Genomic DNA, 17,478 nt, shown 5'->3' with positions numbered 1-17,478 from the left:
ATATTGAAGATATCTCAATTAATTCCGTTTCAATTTTTTGATTCGCTTTTTAGAGCCAAGAGTACAATAATAATGCCAAAATCATTCTAAAAAGGTAAAAATCACTTTTTAGTATGTTAACAACTAATAACACACCCAACAATGATAGTGTTTAATAGTTCGTTTGGAAGCGTTTTTAAAATAACTAAAAAAACGTGTTAGGTAAAAATATTTTTGGAACCAATCTTTAGTAAAAATTAAAATGAATCTTGGAAAAGAACTTGAAGTATATCCTGTAAAAAAACACATAACTGGTGTTTGTTGCAAGAAGTCTTTCAAATGTTTTTGGAACACAAAAACATTTTCTTTGAAAGTATTTTCAATTATATCAATTGCACTTCTAAACGAGCCCTAAATACGTTGAAAACTAGTGCTTCTTATTATTTTTTTTTCTAACAAACTATATTATCTACATTAAAGGGGAGGAGTGAGCTTTGCCTCGCAATGAGATAACAATAATATGGTCAAATTTGCTTTTGACGAGAATCGAACTTAAAACCTCTTACATTCCAGTGAAAAGAAAAACACTTTAAATGATTTTAGAACTAAAGAATAAAAACTTTTTCATTTATTTTATTTACATTTCTAAACGAGTCTTAAATACATCATGAAATTACTTCACTATCCAATAATTCCAAAAAAGGAAGGAAAAAAAAAAAGGAAAAGTGGGGGTGGATATATCTTTTCAAGTTTTGGAAGTATTGGGTGGCTTTTTGGATGACTTTGAAATTGTGAGTCACAAGGAAGTGTATGGCTTTTTGTGGAAGTGCAGGACACGTAACTGCAACAACAATGTCAAAATCGTGAATATTCAGGAAGCAGGTAGATAGATCATGACATTGTCACCACCCCACTCAACATGGAAGAAGTTATAAAATTCTACGAACTTTATCCATTCACCAAGTAAGCCAAAAAGTCTACGTAACTAAGGCCGCCTAAAAGGATTGTTAAGAAGATTGTAACTCAATCGATTATTATTTTTTTAAATATTATCTTAACCTCATAATGGATTAGTATTAATGTTATTCAAATTTGCATTTGACGAGAATTAAATCTAAAACTCTTTACTTATAAGTTAAGAGGAATGTCACTAGACCGTAGTATTAAATAGCTGAAACATAATCGATTTAAAATGTAAATTATGTATTTGAGATTGTGAATTTTTAGTTTTTACTTGAAACGACATACAATTATAAATAAGCTCCTCAACGTATTTTTAAACCACACGTCTAATTCTAATTCTTCTAACTTTATTTATTCACCAAGTAGGGCAAAAGGTTAGCGAAAATGAGTTGACGTAAAAGGGTTGTCAAGAGGTATGTAGTTCAATTTGCTTAGAATGTAAATTATATACTACAGATTGTGAATTTTTAATCATTTTTCACTTGAAACGACATAAAATTATTCATAAAATTCATCAACGTCACATCCCGGTCCGGGGTGGACCACTTCCCGAGCCCGCTCCACCACCGTAGCACGATATTGTCCGCTTTGGGCCCCGACCACGCCCTCACGGTTTGCGGTGGCTTAGTGTACTAATTCTTCAAATCTTGAAACGTTTTCTTTCAATTACTAACACCATTAGCATTCCCTTAGGACCTGGAACAAAGCCCAAACATTAGTTTGAGCATCGGAGTGGTTTTGGAGGTCGAATTGAAAACACTCATTTCTAGGATTCTTCACGGGTTTGATGAAATTGGAGCATTTCCAGGCCAAATTGGCCTTGACCACAAGTATAAAGTTTACTCTACTCATTGAGATCTTCATTTCTGTAAATTTTGCTAATTTTTGGAAATCGTTGGATTTTCCGACGAGCCGTGACGGCCAACACGTCTTGATTCTAGGATCAGGGTGTGTCAATCAACATATTTGTAAACCACACATGTCTAATTCTAATTGATAAATTATATCACCAAGATAAATTAACAAATCATACTTAAAGATGGTCGTATTTATACCCTAGCTTAGCCAGTTATCTGGTTTCGTATTTGAATATTATTCTTTCCATTACCCATTTAATAACTATTTTAACGTCAAAGATTTAAGAAAAGAAGTAAGAAGCAAGTATAGTACTAAAAAAAAAAGTGACGTAAATTGGGTAAAAGGAGAAGGAGATAAATAATTAAATATTTTAATTTTACTATAATGTATTCGTGGAATGGAAGCTACTTCCTTCATTTCAAGGATCTAAACTAATCAAAATTCGAAGTTTTTTTGTTGTTGAACAAGTGATATTATTTACCCTAAGGGGAGAGGGTGAACTTAGTCTCACAATGAGTTAGTAATAATGTGATTCAAACTCGTCTTTGACGAAAATCGAACCTAAGACCTCTTATTTACAAGCGAAGAGAAATATCACTAAACCGTAGTACTAAGTGGCAATTCGAAGGATCTAAACTAATCAAAATTCAAAGGTTCTAAACATATTTAAGAATAAATGACGTCACATTGTATCAATCTCCATGTGGATTGTGGGAGTATTGACAAAAAGGAAGAAGAATAAGGAATCGAATCTCCACGTGGAATTGTGATTACCATATTGGCACATTCTCATATACAATAACTCCACATTCTCTAACATTCTTTTATTTTCTTTGTTTCAAGAACGATTTTTTTTTTACACTCTTTTGCTGCTACTTACGGTAACTTTCAACTGCTAGATCGAATAAAACAAAGGATGATCAAATGACTGAGATAAACATAATATACAAAAACAAGCAGAGACGAATGCGCACTGGGACCTAGGTGGTTCGAGGACCACTTGGAGTTTTAAAAAATATACTTGTGAAGGTCTTTGAGGACTGCCCGAATGTTTTGTATAGGTCCTTTTGTACTTACCAAGTGTTTGATGTAATACTTGCAAGGCATATCTAGACAAATTGCGTGAACAACACGACAAATTATCTCGATATCATTAATTAAGTGTTCGACAATGCTTCAGTGAATAAACTAGAAAAAAAAATTTTGTGCATTTTGAGCTGTAATTTCTATCTAAAAAACTTCGGACCTTTAAAACTGGGGCCATCCAAAATTTGAATCTTGGATCCGCTACCATTAACGAAAAAAATAAAAGTGTGCATAAGTCACTTGTAACATTTAGAAAGTATAAAAACTATTAACGTATAAAGTTTGTGAAATTTTTTCACATATATTTTCTTCTATGCGCCTAAAATAAGACTATGTGAGTATGTAGCATTCCAAATCAACATAGTTGAATTAGTGGCATTGATTATCTTGATTCTTGTGTTGAATTTCACAATTTGTCAAAAATAGTTTGGCATTGATTACCTGTGAAATGTCAATACCGTTTGTTATATTATTTGATTGCATAGAATATTCTCTTGTCAAATAATTTGCCAACATAATAAGATTGTGGATCTGATCAAAGGGCGGGTCCACATAGGAAACAAGATGGTCATTAGATGACTCGGAGGCCTAGAAACACGACTGTGAACAATCTCTAGGAACCTTCCAACTAATTATTTGATATAATATTTGCTAAGCATATATTGGTAGCGTTCATCATGTTGCATCGACAGTTACTCTTGACAACACTCAACAGATTGCTTGGACAAAAGTCAAAATCTGTTAACTTGTGTGCAACATAACTTGTCTCACGACTACAAGCCTACCAAATATTCAACGAACCCGCAGAACAATATAAAAACATATTTTTCTTCTAAAAAGCTTAAACATTCAACACTTTGACCCCCACAATTTGAATCCGAATCCTGATTCTGCCCCTAGATCTGAGTCAATGTGAATCACTTGTTCAGGTTGATTGTTTGGCAGCAAAATTCAGGGTACTGTAACATACGCGTTTAACCGACAACACAAATGTAACAAAGACCTTTCTCCGACATTTCAATTCACACACATTTGTGACCTTCATCACATAAAACTAGATAACAAATATAATAATAATAATAATATGTACTGTGCACTACGACAAACGTGGCTGGCTAATGCACATTACAGCTCCTCATCAAAATAATTAATCACACTTAAGCCAAATGTCACACCTGTTTACAGCCCATAATCCTCAAATACGACAAATCATTCCCTGTCGTAAACCAAATGATTGAGTCCGGTAGCCCAAACTTACAAAGCTCATAGGCCCAAATAAGGCCCAAAGCCGGCCCAATCAAGCCCAAAGGTTTCGGTCCATAAATATTCTCTTCTCTTCTTCCGGTCCCTGTGTCGTTGCCTGACACTCGTCCTTCGCTCATTTCTTCAACATGTAAAACGATGTGGAGGAGCACCCGCGTCCCCTACCGCCATGTATCCCCGAGGGAATATTCTCGAATATGCCCTCCGCCGCCCGCGGGCGGCGAGCCGCTCATCCGGGTGTCAAACCACGTGGCTAAATTGGGCCCGCCGAAGGAAGGCCCGAAGCCGAGGCAACTCCTGTCTTTGCCGCCTTTTCCCGGCCACCCTTTGCCGGGGAAGAGGTCACACGAAGACGGCGCCGTTTCGCGCGTCACCGCCGTCAGCTGGGTTAAGTATTACTTCGACGAGATTCGTGACTCTGCCATTCAGTCCCACTTCAACAAAGGCCTTGTGAGTGAACTACTGGAGCGTAATTATTTTTAAATTTAATTTTCAAAAAGATCTAATTATTTAATTTTTTGAATTTCATAGGTTCAGATGGAATGCCCAAATTTGATTGAAAAGGAAGGGCGAGTGAAACCCATGAGACAGGTAACGATGCTTGCTTGTAAATTTGCAATCTTTCAGTAGCTTGAGCTTTTTGATTTGTGTTTGATTTGAATTTTGATGCGGGTTTCAATTCATTTGCAAATAGATTAGGCCTAGTGATGTAGTGGATGTTGGGGCAAGAGTGTTTGTGCCGGTTTCGGTTGCCGAGAGTAGGGTTTCGAGGAGATTCGACTGCATTCCAAGCGGAACATTAAACCCGAATGCTGATGAGATTAAATACTTGCAGAGGCTTGTCAAGTACAAGGCATGTTTTTGAGTTTAATTCCTACTTAGTCTGTGTTTGTTTGATGTTTTTAGTGCAGGCATTTTGTTTTTTCAGTGCGTTTTTGCTTCTTACTATTGTTTTTTTTTTCGTGAATTTTCAGGACTCTGCTATCATCGTGCTGAACAAGCCCCCGAAATTGCCGGTCAAGGTTGGAATCTATATACAGTTCCGTTCGACGTGTGTTCAGTGTTCTACTGTTTTATTTTACCAGCTTAGTGTTACCATTTGATTTCTGAAGTTCAATGATTTTGCTAGGGTAATCTGCCTGTACATAACGGCATGGATGCATTGGCAGCGGCAGCGTTATCTTATGATTGTAAAGAAGGTCCTAAGTTGGTAAGATTTTAATTTAGTGACTCCCTTCAAATAAAATTGCGAGGAAGGCTAAGAAGCAAATTTGTTCCTTCATATCGTAACGACTAGTTGTATTATTAAACTGTTTGTATGAGCAGTCTAGGATTCTTGTTTTCCTTTGAACTTATTTCATTCTCCAATACATTTAGCGGTTGTTGATTATCTTGTTTTCGGTGTGCATATTCATATCAGGTTCATCGGCTTGACACAGAGAGCAGTGGCCTCCACTTAATGGGGAGAACAAGAGAGAGTGTTTCTCTTCTGCAATGGTTATACACTGACATCAATAAGGGAAAATCGTCATGCAAGGTAACATACCCCATATTGCCATGCACTCTGTGTTATACCAAGCAGTGACATATAATATCGGATATTAAATTATGGTAACAAATTTTATTCTTAAGGCTGATATGTTTCTGGGTAATTTTAGGCATGGAACAATGCATGCGATGCAAAATATCAGAGTTATTGGGCATTGGTCATTGGCTCTCCGAAGGAGAAGGAAGGCTTGATCTGTGCTCCTCTTACAAAGGTTCTCTATCTTTCTCTATCTCTCTCTAAATTCAGTTTCCTAGTTTCTAATTTCTAATGTGTTGAAAGAAAAAATGTGTTTGCAGGTTGTTCTTGACGATGGGAAGACAGAGAGGGTCATCTTGGCTCATCAATCAGATTTCCAAACTTCCCAACAGGCTATAACTCAATACCGGGTACTTGGTCCTACAATAAATGGATGCTCATGGATTGAGTTACGTCCACTCACTAGTCGGAAGCATCAGGTATAAAGTATAGTAAACATTGGCCGATACTGAATTTTGGGGTGTCACTGATTTCATTTCTTCTGCATTTGTACAGCTCCGTGTCCATTGTGCTGAAGCCCTCGGTACGCCAATTGTGGGCGACTTTAAGTACGGGTGGTTTGTGCACAAGAGATGGAAACAAATACCCCAAGTTGATATTGAGCCAACATCTGGGCTACCATACAAGTTGCGGAGGCCAGCAGGCTTGGATGTGCAGAAGGGAAGTGTTCTGTCAAAAGTTCCTCTGTTACATCTACACTGTAGAGAGCTCGTACTTCCGAATATTGCCAAGTTCCTTCTGTTATTGGATCAGAAACTGGACGACCAGCACCCTGCAGTTGTTTCGAAACCAGATCTCCTCCGGTTTTGTGCCTCAATGCCTTCCCACATGAAAATTAGTTGGAATCTCATGTCATCCTACTTAGTTTAAAGAAGGGCAGTTCGCGTTGTAGAACCTGATTTTCGATACCGTAAACATGATTTTCGTAGGGTCTACTCTTATTGTATGTAAATTTGTTGACTTAACAAATTATTTACAAAGAATCGAATTTTATGATTGCTTTCAGAATTGACGAAAACTAATAACAGCGATCAATATTTCGATACGTCAATTACATTGAAAGAATGTCTGAACCTTTATTCATAATCTTCACAAGAAGAAACGAAAACTCTTATGTATGTCAAATGGGGGCTCTTTCTTTGAACACTTACAAGTGTGGTGATTAATTTGAAATTTGTAATGAACATTAGCCTTAATCCTCCCTTAACATGAAATTCCTTCGTAAATCGAACACCGACATTTACTCAGTGTCACAAAGACGATCTCCAGGAGGACATGAACAAGCAGCACCTACATGCTGAACTGACCATCTTCTTTTCCCGGAGTCATGCTTAATATTGATTCCTTTCCCGGAGGTATGATATTACCGTTTGCTTCATCATTTCGCTTCATTTTTTTGGAGTAAAAATTCTAAACCTGTTCTGTTGGCATCGGTTGGGAACTAAGAAGTCTTTCTGCCTCATCATTTGCTTCAACTTGTATTCTCCATCTCTGCAGAGAAAAGCAATCGATACACAAACAACATGGATCAGAGGAATGCGATATTCGTTCTCAAGGTTACGAAAACGAGAGAATTCGAAGTGAAAGGGGATGCCTCTTCAAGGTTTTCTAGCTCCATGGTTTGCTGTATCTGTTCAGCAATATTTTCCTGTGAACAAGGACCCCCTCGTTAGCTTGTTAGGCATATACAGGGAGAGGAACAACTATGTAATCAGTTTGAGCTTACCGCATTGCTTGCTGCTTCAGCAGCAAGAACATCGGAGTCCAGTTCTACCTCAATTTCGATCATTGATGAAATCTGATAAGTGGATGGCATGACTATATTAGTTGATAACATATTTTGGGGAGAGAGGGGTGGTTAAGTTGTGTCTAAAGAGAAGAATCATACCCTTGCATAGCTGTCAATAAGTTCAATTCGTCCCTTGAGAGAATTTTCCAAGCCTTCTCGGACCCTTTTGACTTTACTTCTTCGAGCACTAGATATTAACAAAAACAAAAGAACATTGTATCAGAGTAGCGAACTACATCAGATAAAAAAAATTATCACACAGGCGAGCTAACTTGCTATTCGCTGCATAGCTTAAAGGACGAGCAATAACGTTGAAGTGTTTTACCGATAAGAAGGCTCTCCTACAGCAACAATTTTGTTCTCAAGTTGGCACATCCGAGCCAACATCCAGACCTGCACAGGAAATAAGTGATCATCTATCTGATATCTTCAATACATTCTGTTAACTTATGCATGAAAAGAAAAGTGCAAAAATTGATTGGTGCCGCAAAATCGTTGAATGACAATTTCTATCATTGATGAATACCTCTCTTAGCAACTATTTTGAAATATTTCTTCAGATTTGTGGAGACTAGGTTACCTTTTTATGATCATAAAGCTACTCACTTGAAAACTTTACTAAAGACCCACAACTAGCATGGAGCTTACCTCTTTTTCAGCAGATTCTTTTAGGCCCCTTATACGAGATTGGAGTGTGTCATATTGCGATAAAAGTTGCTGCTTGATGGCAACTGTATCCACTATTCTCCGAGGAAGCTGACAAAACAACCAAGTATAAGAACAACATCCATTTCTCAGTTCAAAACTTTCTTGACTAGAATATATAGACTGAGCAAACAAAACTACTTGCATTGCCCGAAAACATCTAGAATAACTTAAGAATTTAAAAGTTAGATCCTCAAAGAAGGAAACAGATACTAGTCGCGAGGAAACTGAAATCTAAAGAGCAAAATTATTTTTCATTTCCTTTTGAAAAGGGGAGGACGTGATTTGGGAATCACCTATTACAGTTTTTATAGAAGAAAAAACTAGCTTACTGCTTACACGATTTAATTGGGGGACAACCAATGTGTTCAGAGTAACTCCAACAGCAAGAGATGCTACTGCAGCAACTGGAAGGAATTGGGGGAAGGTGGGGTCTATAACTCCAGAGGCGGCATTTCCAGAGGCCAAAACAGCAACAATTGGAAAAAGTATGGAGGGGTTAGTTAGCAACGATCCTCCATCCTTTAAGGGGGCTCTTAATAGTTTTGACTCCCGGCCATCTTCATGGTTTGTCAAGCAGATAGGCTCCCCAGGGTAAAAATTTGGTGCCTTAGGACTAAATTTTAAGGGACCAACCTCTCTGTAAACACTTGATGGAGCTGCTAGAGCAATTGTTACCCTTTCCCCTTCCTGTGCTGGGAGATCAACTGTTTCAGTAGCAAACCTGTTTGTACGAGCTATACCAGATGGGGTTTGTACCTGAAAAAAGAGAGGGTAAATGATGATCAACAATAATCCAACATGGTCCAGGAATGCTGTGCATCTAAAATCGGAAATTGAACATTCATAATGAGTATAGTATACCACAATGGAGTGAACAGCCGCAGGAATACTTTGCTTCATTATGTTCAGGAATCTTAGTCCCCTTTTCCAAGCTGGAACATCCATGCTGCGTTCGTCATGAGGAGATCCTTAGAAAAATTCAATATCCCAGGATCAACACCACACACATATTAGCTGTGTGATTTACATAGAATTAGAATGTGATAAGTTTGATGTATATTCCCAATATATAACACTACTTACTGTACAAATGATTTTGGCCATGTTCACAAGCATAGATAGACAATAGATAATGCTAAATTTAAAGCATATAAGAATTCCAACCTGATTTCTTCCGACTCAATGCTAGCTATGTTGCCAGAAATAAGTTCGTATTGGTAGCAGCACTTTGCACACGACACTACCTGAACATTAACTGGCATGAGCAGCAGCTGCTTTTCGAACAAAAAATCCCAACTAAGGGAGTAGGATTAATCGTCAGAAGATGGGTTCAAAGATTTTTGTCAAGGATACCTGAATACCATGCTGTGGTTGTGCAACAGCAACAGCTATCATACAGCTAGGACACCTAACAACCTTCCCAAATGGAACCTGCAAACACCAAATCAAGTGTGATGGTCTTCACGTGGCCAAGAAAAAGTGAATAAAAGAAAACAAGACTAAAAGGTGCATACAATGCTTTCTGACTAACAATTTTAGGAGTCCAAAGTATAAAGCTCAACACATTAAAACCAACACAGCCAACATAAGCCAGTGAGAGGTAGTTAAAGCTAGCAATTCTGGTTTCCTTAAAAAGTTGCAATTCTAATTGCTTGGAGCAAATCCAAACGTGGAAAGACAGAAGCAAAACAATAATTGCTTTTACCTCCTCAGCAGGAGATACTCCAACTCGGCAAACATTGTTGATCATCCTCATGGCATCAGAAACCCTAAGTGACGCAGCTAGACCCAGAATCAATGATGTGTAAACACGCACATCTGGTCTGGACCATTTCCACCTCTCAACAAGAGGGCCATCTTCATTAACACCTGCCCAAAAACAAGTGAGCAACAAATTCAATGCCCCAAGATAAATTCCCCACCCAGTAAATTCCTAAAAACACCAGATGTCAATAAATTAAATTCATAAAAAAAAAAAATTATAACAAACACATACAATAGCCTAACGAGTTAGTAAGTTAATATGGTGTTAACCACTCATCTAGACCCTATCCATTATGTTTTCCATGAACTGAACCGATCATTGTTTACTTCATCATTCAAAGATCATCCATAAAAAGCTCATTCAAATAAAAAACCGTTCAGTTATCTAACTACAAACAGATAAATACACAGGCACGGTGTTGATAATCAATGAAATGTTCATAGCAATAATCAATCACATGGGTACACGTTTTAGTGAAATTTTGCAAGGATGATTTTTGAACGAGGCCCTAAAATAAGAAGGGTTCGAATCATGAGATTAAACTGTCTGTCGGGCTAACCCAAAATAAGCGGTTAGTGCTGTATTAAGTTACCAATCGGTTAGTGCTAGAGTGCTATTGTACATATATGTGTGCAATAGCTAGGCAAACTTTGCATAGAAGAACACTAATGGCCAAACCCATTTCCTTTTTGCATCCAAAGTTGAAATCTTTGAGTTTAAATGCTGGGTTATCATATAAAACAATTGAGCCTAAAACCATACCTTGATCAAAACTCGCACGCATTTCATAGAAAACAGAGAGAGCCAAGTCGCGGTTGTTCCGCTTAAGGGCAGCCGATATAATAGCACAGCAATCAGATACACTCACTACACCACCATTTCTGTCAGGCATTTCAGCGATCAGCTGGAGTGCTTCCTGGGCATCTTTAGTACCCGATACTCTTCCAAGCAACTCAGCGTCCAACAGCTCAGAAACAGAGTCCTCTGCCAACCCACTGCCGTTTTGGGTCTCCCCCAATGAGGCTTTTACTCTGAGGAGCTTTGAGAAGTTGATGGAAGTGGATTGAATATTTCTGAACAAAAAAGTGGTGGTGGGAAAGATGGGAAGGGGCGGAGAAGGGTGGTGAGAGAGGCGGGAGAGCCATGGGGAGAGGGAGCTGAGGTTTATTAGAGTCATATGTGAGATGGGTTCGAAGCATTAAGCGTGGAGAACAGAGGTATAGTCTGTAATGGTGGAGGTCTCTATCTATCTCTAATCTCTCTGTGTGTGTATGGGCAATGGGGGTTTGTGGTGATAAAAGATGAGGAACGAGAGGTGGTTGTTGCAAGTTAGGAGTTGGGACAAGACGAGCGACGGGTATGGAAGTTTTAGTAACGCAGCATGAGGAAATATTCGGAAATGGATCTCTCCGGATCCATTATGTGGGGATCCTAAGAATCCTCACATCTCAGCCGTTCATCGTGGATATAAATTATTTGACTTTTATTATTTAAAATTAAACATAAATAGTACATGATGAAAACTAATCGTACGATATACGATAAACGGTTGAGATGTGAAGATCACTAGCATACGGATCCAATATTCAGCCATCGGAAGAATAGGTCCAACATTTGAAAGAAAATTACACAAGTAAGCAATTTGTAACTTAATTGGTTAAAAGTTTCTTATGTCTTCATCCCTATTCATTTGCATCTTAATGCATAACATGATACATGACAAAATGTGTAAGCTTGAAATACATTGTTAGCATATTCTCTGATGATTTAAGCTTTGAAGCTAGTGGTTGTCTCCTCACAAATGCTGAGAAACCAATACGTAACTCTTCCTTATACCAAGAAAACTTGTGTGATACAGAAAAAACTTGTGTGAGATTGTTCTTGTTACGTGACAATGTTTGAGTAGAAAAACTTAATGATGGTACATAGTCCCAAAGTTAATGATAATTTTGAGTTTAAGTCATGTGTTGATTGAATTATTCTCCCACTCAACAGTACCAAGCGACAACACAGCTTGACACAAGATTTCAACATTGTCTTATCATATTGTAAACAAATGAGTTGAGTTGTTGCGTTTTCATTTGTTATAATTAAGCTTAGAAAGATCTAGTTTTTCAATAGCGTCTCCCTAAATACGCGTTTGGACATTGGATGGATGAACGATGACGGAAGATCAAGCACTGTAGAGCAATATTATTTAACTGGACGCATGGCGAATGATGAAATCATATACCAATTAAGAATTTGACTTGATCAGAAATCGAACGATTTTAAATGATGCGGCCAGATATCGTAAAAATACCTGACGATATCAAGAAACAATGATATATTTGAAAGCATGGATTGCTAGTTCACAACAGAAGAGACCACTACTATACACACAATTTTGATTGCGAATGAAACGAAATGAAAACCCTGAGTGTTGCAAAGTCGCGTAAAAACAGAAAAAATGAAGGTGACAAAAGTCGGTCAGCTACGATACATTCTGCATATCATCTACACACTTGCATCCAGACGTAGACATCAATTCTAGCACTTTGCCTTCTTCCTTTCACCAAGAATAGAACCCCTTTCCAGCAGGGCATTTTTTGCGTATGATGAATTAGTTGCCAAACCGTCCGCCTCTTCCCCAAGGGGGCCTCTGCTGGCCACCCCTATTGGTGCGTGGTACGCCATTGTTCTGGCGTGGTTGCGCTCTCATCCTCTGCTCCTTCATGTTTGCAAACAGCAAATCGAGTGTTTGAGGCCTCTGCTTAGGAAGTGCATTCTCTTGCAGCCGAGGGTGCTGATGCTGCTGCTGCTGCGGCAGTGGTAGCTGACAAAAAATAGAGACTTCATAAGACGGGACATTAAACATGATTTCACGTAGCAGTTCTGACGCAGACCACCACTAATAATACAAGTTAAAAGCCATTTCTAGCGGATGATCAACTATCAACCAATGCCATACATGTACGGGACTCTACAATACACCAAAGAATCCCAAAGCACAGTTCTAAATAAACAGAATAGTGTGTTTATACACCAAAGAATCCCAAAGCCACAGTAGTAACAGAACTGTACACTATGAACTTATACACTAAAGAATCCCAAAGCCATGACTCCAACCGCATTGATGGAAAGACACACTTGACAAAGGAAAGCCAATCGTTTACTACAAAACCCACTAATACTCAGGCATGTCAAATGGGAAAGAATAACAGAGGTCAAAATGAAGAATAATAATACCTTGTTACCAAAGCCAACATTTGCAACCCTTCTTTGATCAAATGGTGCACCAGCCCTGCATCCAGAAATGGAAAAACAATGCTTGAGGAATTAAATACCATGTGCCTTCAGCAAGCAAACTTTGACAACAGAGAGGATAGCTATTACTATGCCTATATCAACACCATGTAATTGCAAGAGGATCACGAGTAGATATGCATTCGCCTGGATGAGAGGTTAAAGTGCCTTACCATTGTAATTCTAAATAAATCCAATTAACAAGACAAACCATTAGACGACAAAACAGTCGTAGGAAATTATGATGTTTTCTCAGCAGTGTGACTCCATCTTAATCTGCGGAAGGTCTCTCTAACCAAACCATAATCTGAATTCGAGCCTCACCAAGCAAACATATTATCCACAGAAACACTCAAGAAAAGACCTTCACATGAAGCAGAATAGGTGAAATCACAACAGAAGGTTCCGTCTTCCAATCATTTAAATGAACAGTCCATTCAGTCAAATGAACAAAATTTCTTCCCCAAGGAACTTCCCATCCCCGCTTAAGCAGGAAAACACGTCGTGAATGGAAGCCCTACTCGAGACAAGTTATGGGTTCTTGAACTACTTGTATACCACAAAGCATGCTACAGGACCAACACAGCTTCAACCAAAGCAACAAAACTTCTATACAGAAAAAACCTCAAACACAACTTTTGCTTAGTTTTTCATTTGTAATCTGGAAGTGATGCTTGGTTCCACAACTATCCATTTTAATTCCAGCCCATGGCAAGTTAAAGTAGATGAGACTCAATAATCCACTTAGACGTCAAGAAACCAGGGGAAACAAAGAGCGCAGTGAAGTATAAGTCAGCATAAACTAGAAACAGTGAAAGTTTCCATCAATCAGAAGCCTCCTGAATCCCCTGTCTCACAACAATGAAACTGAGCCCTCAACAATTGCCTCCCGGATCATCAACATCTTTTAATACTTATTTGCAAGGCCAAGAACTGAAGAGATTAAAGGAAAATGGGTTGGATAGCAGGACTTATCACATCCCGAGGACTAGTGACTCACAAGCTTGCAGGAAAGCCAGCACATTCAGCATGAACTGAAAAACTGGACAAAGTGATAACTTCAATTCAAAACCAAGGAATGTGTGTCAACTTCCAGACCCGTAAAGGAAACTACAGAACACCGACTTGACATAGAATAACATGTAAACAAGTTAATCCTAGCAAGCATTGAGCAACTTAGAATGCACAACGGTTAGTAGTCCTCGGCAGTCAGTACATCCCGTAAAATATGTTGCATAATGCCCGCACTACATACTACACACATCAAGTACACAAACTGAGTTGAATTTTTTCCATCTCCTGCAAACTTTATCGCTATCCAAGTCTTGTGATCCCATTACTGAACATTCAACTTAACCCCACACTTCTCCAGTTGTAAGAATATCCCTTTATCATAAGAGATGGACCACTCAACATATGGCAAACTTTGCAGATCAGAAGCACAGAATTTATAATGCAGATATACTATTGTCGATGGCATCTACAGAAACAATCAACAAGTTGACACACTCCCAAAATGACTGCTTGCTGAATCAACAAAACATATGCAGGAGTTCCAAAATAATGGGAGTTGAAATGTTTTATCCGAGGCAAATGGCAGAAGGTCATCACTAATAATAGAAGCACCAATATTTACCTGTGGTATATTCAAAATCAAATAATAACATTAGGTACAAATTATGGGGACCTACCAAGACTTAAGAACTAAAAACCAATAAGAATTTTCATACTCAAAAGCTAGAAGGTAATTAAAAGCATACCTTGGTTTCCAGTTGGGCACCCGGTTACGATTAAAAGCTCTATTGCGAGGAGGAGCAACTGCTGCCTTTCGCGCAGCCTCAGCTGCTATGGGGAATTGGTTTCTCTGAAAATTTGACCTTCTCTGAGCTAGAACCCCCTGGTTACCATAATAGAATCAAATGAAGAAACAAAAACATTAGTGACATTGCACATCATAATCCAAAAAATTATGAGAAATCAACTTTGAAATATCATCCTAACCTGTCTAATGGAAGATCTTGAGTCCATAAAGCGCCGCAGCTTTGTTGGTTTATCTTGAGCAGCAACCTTTGCAAAATTCTGAGATTTATTCTGCACGGAGAAATTTGATACTACTCAACAATTTGTTCTACAAGAATATTTAAGAAATAAGTTTTCTTTCTTTTTTTAAAATAGGAAAGAGTAAGAGAAAGAAACTTACCGAAGCTCTCCGCTGGTTCTTACCCTTGGGAGCAACTTTCGACATTTTAATGATATCCTCTACATCATCAAACATCACCACAGGTTAACACGAAAGGGTTGAAAAAAAATGCACAATTATCTTAAATCGACTAGCGGGAGTACGAAAGCATACCCAATGTCATGTCCATCTTCTTCTCTGTAAGAGCAATTGCTTCAGTTGTAAGTGGTTTCGTCGCCATCTGCAGAAAAACCGAAAAATAAGTTCACACATCTAAATCGACAGAAAGGCATGAAAATAAACACTATATGCGATAATAAACCCAAACAATCATGAAAAAGTTAATTTTATAACCGAAGATGAAAATACAACAATAATACTGCTTGGGTACTAAGAAAGTTACAAAAATCAGAAACAGAAATCAAAATAAAATATCAAATTTATTATTCGTTCAATAAAAAACCCTAAAAATACCTAAATCGAATCCAAAGACTCAAATTTTAAGCCCTCAATCGCAACCAAAACTAACGCATGGAAAAATCAAATTGCTTTCCTTCAATTTTTCTCAGAAACCAAAGGGATAATGCATCTAAAACTTCAGCTGGAAGCTGCAAAACCTTGCACAAATCAACACAACATTACAGAGGCTTTGGAAACGGAAGGTTACCGGTTATTGGGGGGCAGAAATTCGATTACGAATAGTGAATCGAGCGGAGATATTGCACAGAATTAGGGTTAGGGCTTTGGGGAGATTGAGAGAGAGAGAGAGAGAGAGAAGAGGGGGGTGGGGGATTTATAGAGAGGCCGGAAAGGTGTGCTACCGCTGGATGTCTTGAATTTTGGGAATCCATTGAGAGAGATAAATGGGCCTGTGATTTAAATAAAGGCCCATGCTGACTTGGCATTGGATGTGTCAACCCAGTTCATCGATATAGGAAAGGGATACGGGTATTTGAAATTTGATCCAACGGCTAAATTTATTATAACTTTTAAAGTAGGTCCGTATTTTTAGCCGTTGGATCAAATTTCAAGGATCCGAAGAAGATCCCTTTCCATCAATACATATTCTAAGGCCATCTATAACTGAAAATGGCTAAATATAGTTTTGTCAAAATCATAGCCATGTAAAAATTATTTTTAAATAAATATTGTCAAACCATACTTATATATTATCTGCAACTGAATGAGTTAAACATAATTCCCTCAATCATTTATTAATTTCAAGTTTATAATTTATTTATTGGTTAATTTAATTAAACTTCTTTTCAATTCTAACCATTAATTTAAATTAATTATTACAATTGAGGATATGAGCCAAAAAAAAAAAAAAACTAAGGGGGCTACATTTGGGCACTCTGATGCCCCTTTGGTCAAAAAATGGTCTTGTGGATTTTATAGAATTATAACTCAGTCATAAATTGAATATGAGTTTTTTGGGTTTTGGACATGCAAACCCTCTCCATTGGAAATGGCTTAAGATTCTCATTTTGAGGACCTGTGATGACCAAATGCATATTAGCCACAAAATTATATTGTTTAGGTTTAAAATGTCACATCCCAGCCCAGGCCCCCACCACATCATGGGCTCGACTTTGCCGTAGCACGATATTGTTTGCTTTTGGCCCCGACCACGCCCTCGTGGTTTTGTTTCTGAAAACTCACACGAGAACATAACTTCCCAGTGGGTCACCCATCTTGGGAATGCTCTGGCCCCTTTCTCGCTTAACTTCGGAGTTCCTACGGAACTTGAAGCCGGTGAGCTCCCAAAAGGCCTCGTGCTAGGTAGAGATGAGAATATACCTATAAGGCTTATAGGATCCACTCCCCTAGGCGATGTGGGATGTTACAATCCACCCCCTTAGGGGCCCGATGTCCTCGTCAGCACATTTCAGGCCAAGGATTGGCTCTGATACCAAATTGACACACCTCGATTCGGAATGTCCACTAGGACTCCGAATCAAGCTGTGTTGGCTTCGTCACCTTCTTAGTGTCGGCCAGCACAGCTCGATTCGGAATCG

General features: G+C 38.3%; 3 protein-coding genes across 6 annotated transcripts; 1 reads left to right on the top strand and 2 right to left on the bottom strand.

Annotated features, from left to right (window-relative positions):
* Positions 1 to 4,228: 4,228 nt before the first annotated feature.
* LOC126626729 (RNA pseudouridine synthase 3, mitochondrial) lies at positions 4,229 to 6,742 on the top strand. The gene is made up of 9 exons (XM_050296127.1): positions 4,229 to 4,599; positions 4,681 to 4,740; positions 4,844 to 5,002; positions 5,124 to 5,171; positions 5,279 to 5,359; positions 5,570 to 5,686; positions 5,808 to 5,909; positions 5,995 to 6,153; positions 6,230 to 6,742. Exons 1-9 carry the CDS (start codon positions 4,288 to 4,290, stop codon positions 6,602 to 6,604), a joined length of 1,413 nt encoding a protein of 470 aa, XP_050152084.1. The 5' UTR covers positions 4,229 to 4,287; the 3' UTR covers positions 6,605 to 6,742.
* Positions 6,704 to 11,337, bottom strand: LOC126626728 (uncharacterized). Of its 3 annotated transcripts, none has more exons than XM_050296124.1 (12): positions 10,759 to 11,335; positions 9,937 to 10,100; positions 9,585 to 9,662; positions 9,396 to 9,502; positions 9,093 to 9,177; positions 8,568 to 8,987; positions 8,172 to 8,279; positions 7,849 to 7,916; positions 7,623 to 7,710; positions 7,461 to 7,532; positions 7,329 to 7,382; positions 6,704 to 7,225 (listed from the first exon to the last, which is right to left on the bottom strand). In XM_050296124.1, the coding sequence occupies exons 1-12, from the start codon at positions 11,171 to 11,173 to the stop codon at positions 7,145 to 7,147; spliced, it is 1,740 nt and encodes a 579-aa protein (XP_050152081.1). In that variant the 5' UTR covers positions 11,174 to 11,335; the 3' UTR covers positions 6,704 to 7,144. The 3 variants fall into 3 exon arrangements, with proteins under 3 accessions (XP_050152081.1, XP_050152082.1, XP_050152083.1); XM_050296125.1 differs by having other exon boundaries at positions 9,396 to 9,475; positions 10,759 to 11,334; XM_050296126.1 differs by lacking the exon at positions 7,329 to 7,382 and having other exon boundaries at positions 10,759 to 11,337.
* Positions 11,338 to 12,307: 970 nt separating this feature from the next.
* Positions 12,308 to 16,290, bottom strand: LOC126626727 (uncharacterized). 2 transcript variants are annotated; one of them, XM_050296122.1, is made up of 7 exons: positions 16,128 to 16,290; positions 15,635 to 15,701; positions 15,482 to 15,540; positions 15,283 to 15,372; positions 15,042 to 15,178; positions 13,225 to 13,279; positions 12,308 to 12,811 (listed from the first exon to the last, which is right to left on the bottom strand). In XM_050296122.1, the coding sequence occupies exons 2-7, from the start codon at positions 15,699 to 15,701 to the stop codon at positions 12,599 to 12,601; spliced, it is 621 nt and encodes a 206-aa protein (XP_050152079.1). In that variant the 5' UTR covers positions 16,128 to 16,290; the 3' UTR covers positions 12,308 to 12,598. The 2 variants fall into 2 exon arrangements, with proteins under 2 accessions (XP_050152079.1, XP_050152080.1); XM_050296123.1 differs by having other exon boundaries at positions 15,935 to 16,259.
* Positions 16,291 to 17,478: the final 1,188 nt, after the last annotated feature.

Source organism: Malus sylvestris, chromosome 6 (assembly GCF_916048215.2).
Source record: "Malus sylvestris chromosome 6, drMalSylv7.2, whole genome shotgun sequence".
NCBI lineage: Eukaryota > Viridiplantae > Streptophyta > Magnoliopsida > Rosales > Rosaceae > Malus > Malus sylvestris.
The sequence above is the reverse complement of the archived record's forward strand: the minus strand, read 5'-3'. Positions and strand labels throughout refer to the sequence as shown.

What these genes read in the sequence shown, in the direction of transcription:
- LOC126626729 (XM_050296127.1), top strand. Translation starts at nt 4,288, where the DNA reads ATGTGGAGGAGCACCCGCGTCCCCTACCGCCATGTATCCCCGAGGGAA. An exon ending in CCCACTTCAACAAAGGCCTT is followed by an intron (nt 4,600 to 4,680) that starts GTGAGTGAACTA and finishes TGAATTTCATAG; the next exon opens with GTTCAGATGGAATGCCCAAA. An exon ending in TCTGTGCTCCTCTTACAAAG is followed by an intron (nt 5,910 to 5,994) that starts GTTCTCTATCTT and finishes ATGTGTTTGCAG; the next exon opens with GTTGTTCTTGACGATGGGAA.
- LOC126626728 (XM_050296124.1), bottom strand. Translation starts at nt 11,173, where the DNA reads ATGACTCTAATAAACCTCAGCTCCCTCTCCCCATGGCTCTCCCGCCTC. An exon ending in ATTGAGTCGGAAGAAATCAG is followed by an intron (nt 9,178 to 9,395) that starts GTTGGAATTCTT and finishes TGACGAACGCAG; the next exon opens with CATGGATGTTCCAGCTTGGA. An exon ending in CTGAAGCAGCAAGCAATGCG is followed by an intron (nt 7,383 to 7,460) that starts GTAAGCTCAAAC and finishes CCTTGTTCACAG; the next exon opens with GAAAATATTGCTGAACAGAT.
- LOC126626727 (XM_050296122.1), bottom strand. Translation starts at nt 15,701, where the DNA reads ATGGCGACGAAACCACTTACAACTGAAGCAATTGCTCTTACAGAGAAG. An exon ending in AGAACCAGCGGAGAGCTTCG is followed by an intron (nt 15,373 to 15,481) that starts GTAAGTTTCTTT and finishes TTCTCCGTGCAG; the next exon opens with AATAAATCTCAGAATTTTGC. An exon ending in GTGCCCAACTGGAAACCAAG is followed by an intron (nt 13,280 to 15,041) that starts GTATGCTTTTAA and finishes TTCTGGATGCAG; the next exon opens with GGCTGGTGCACCATTTGATC.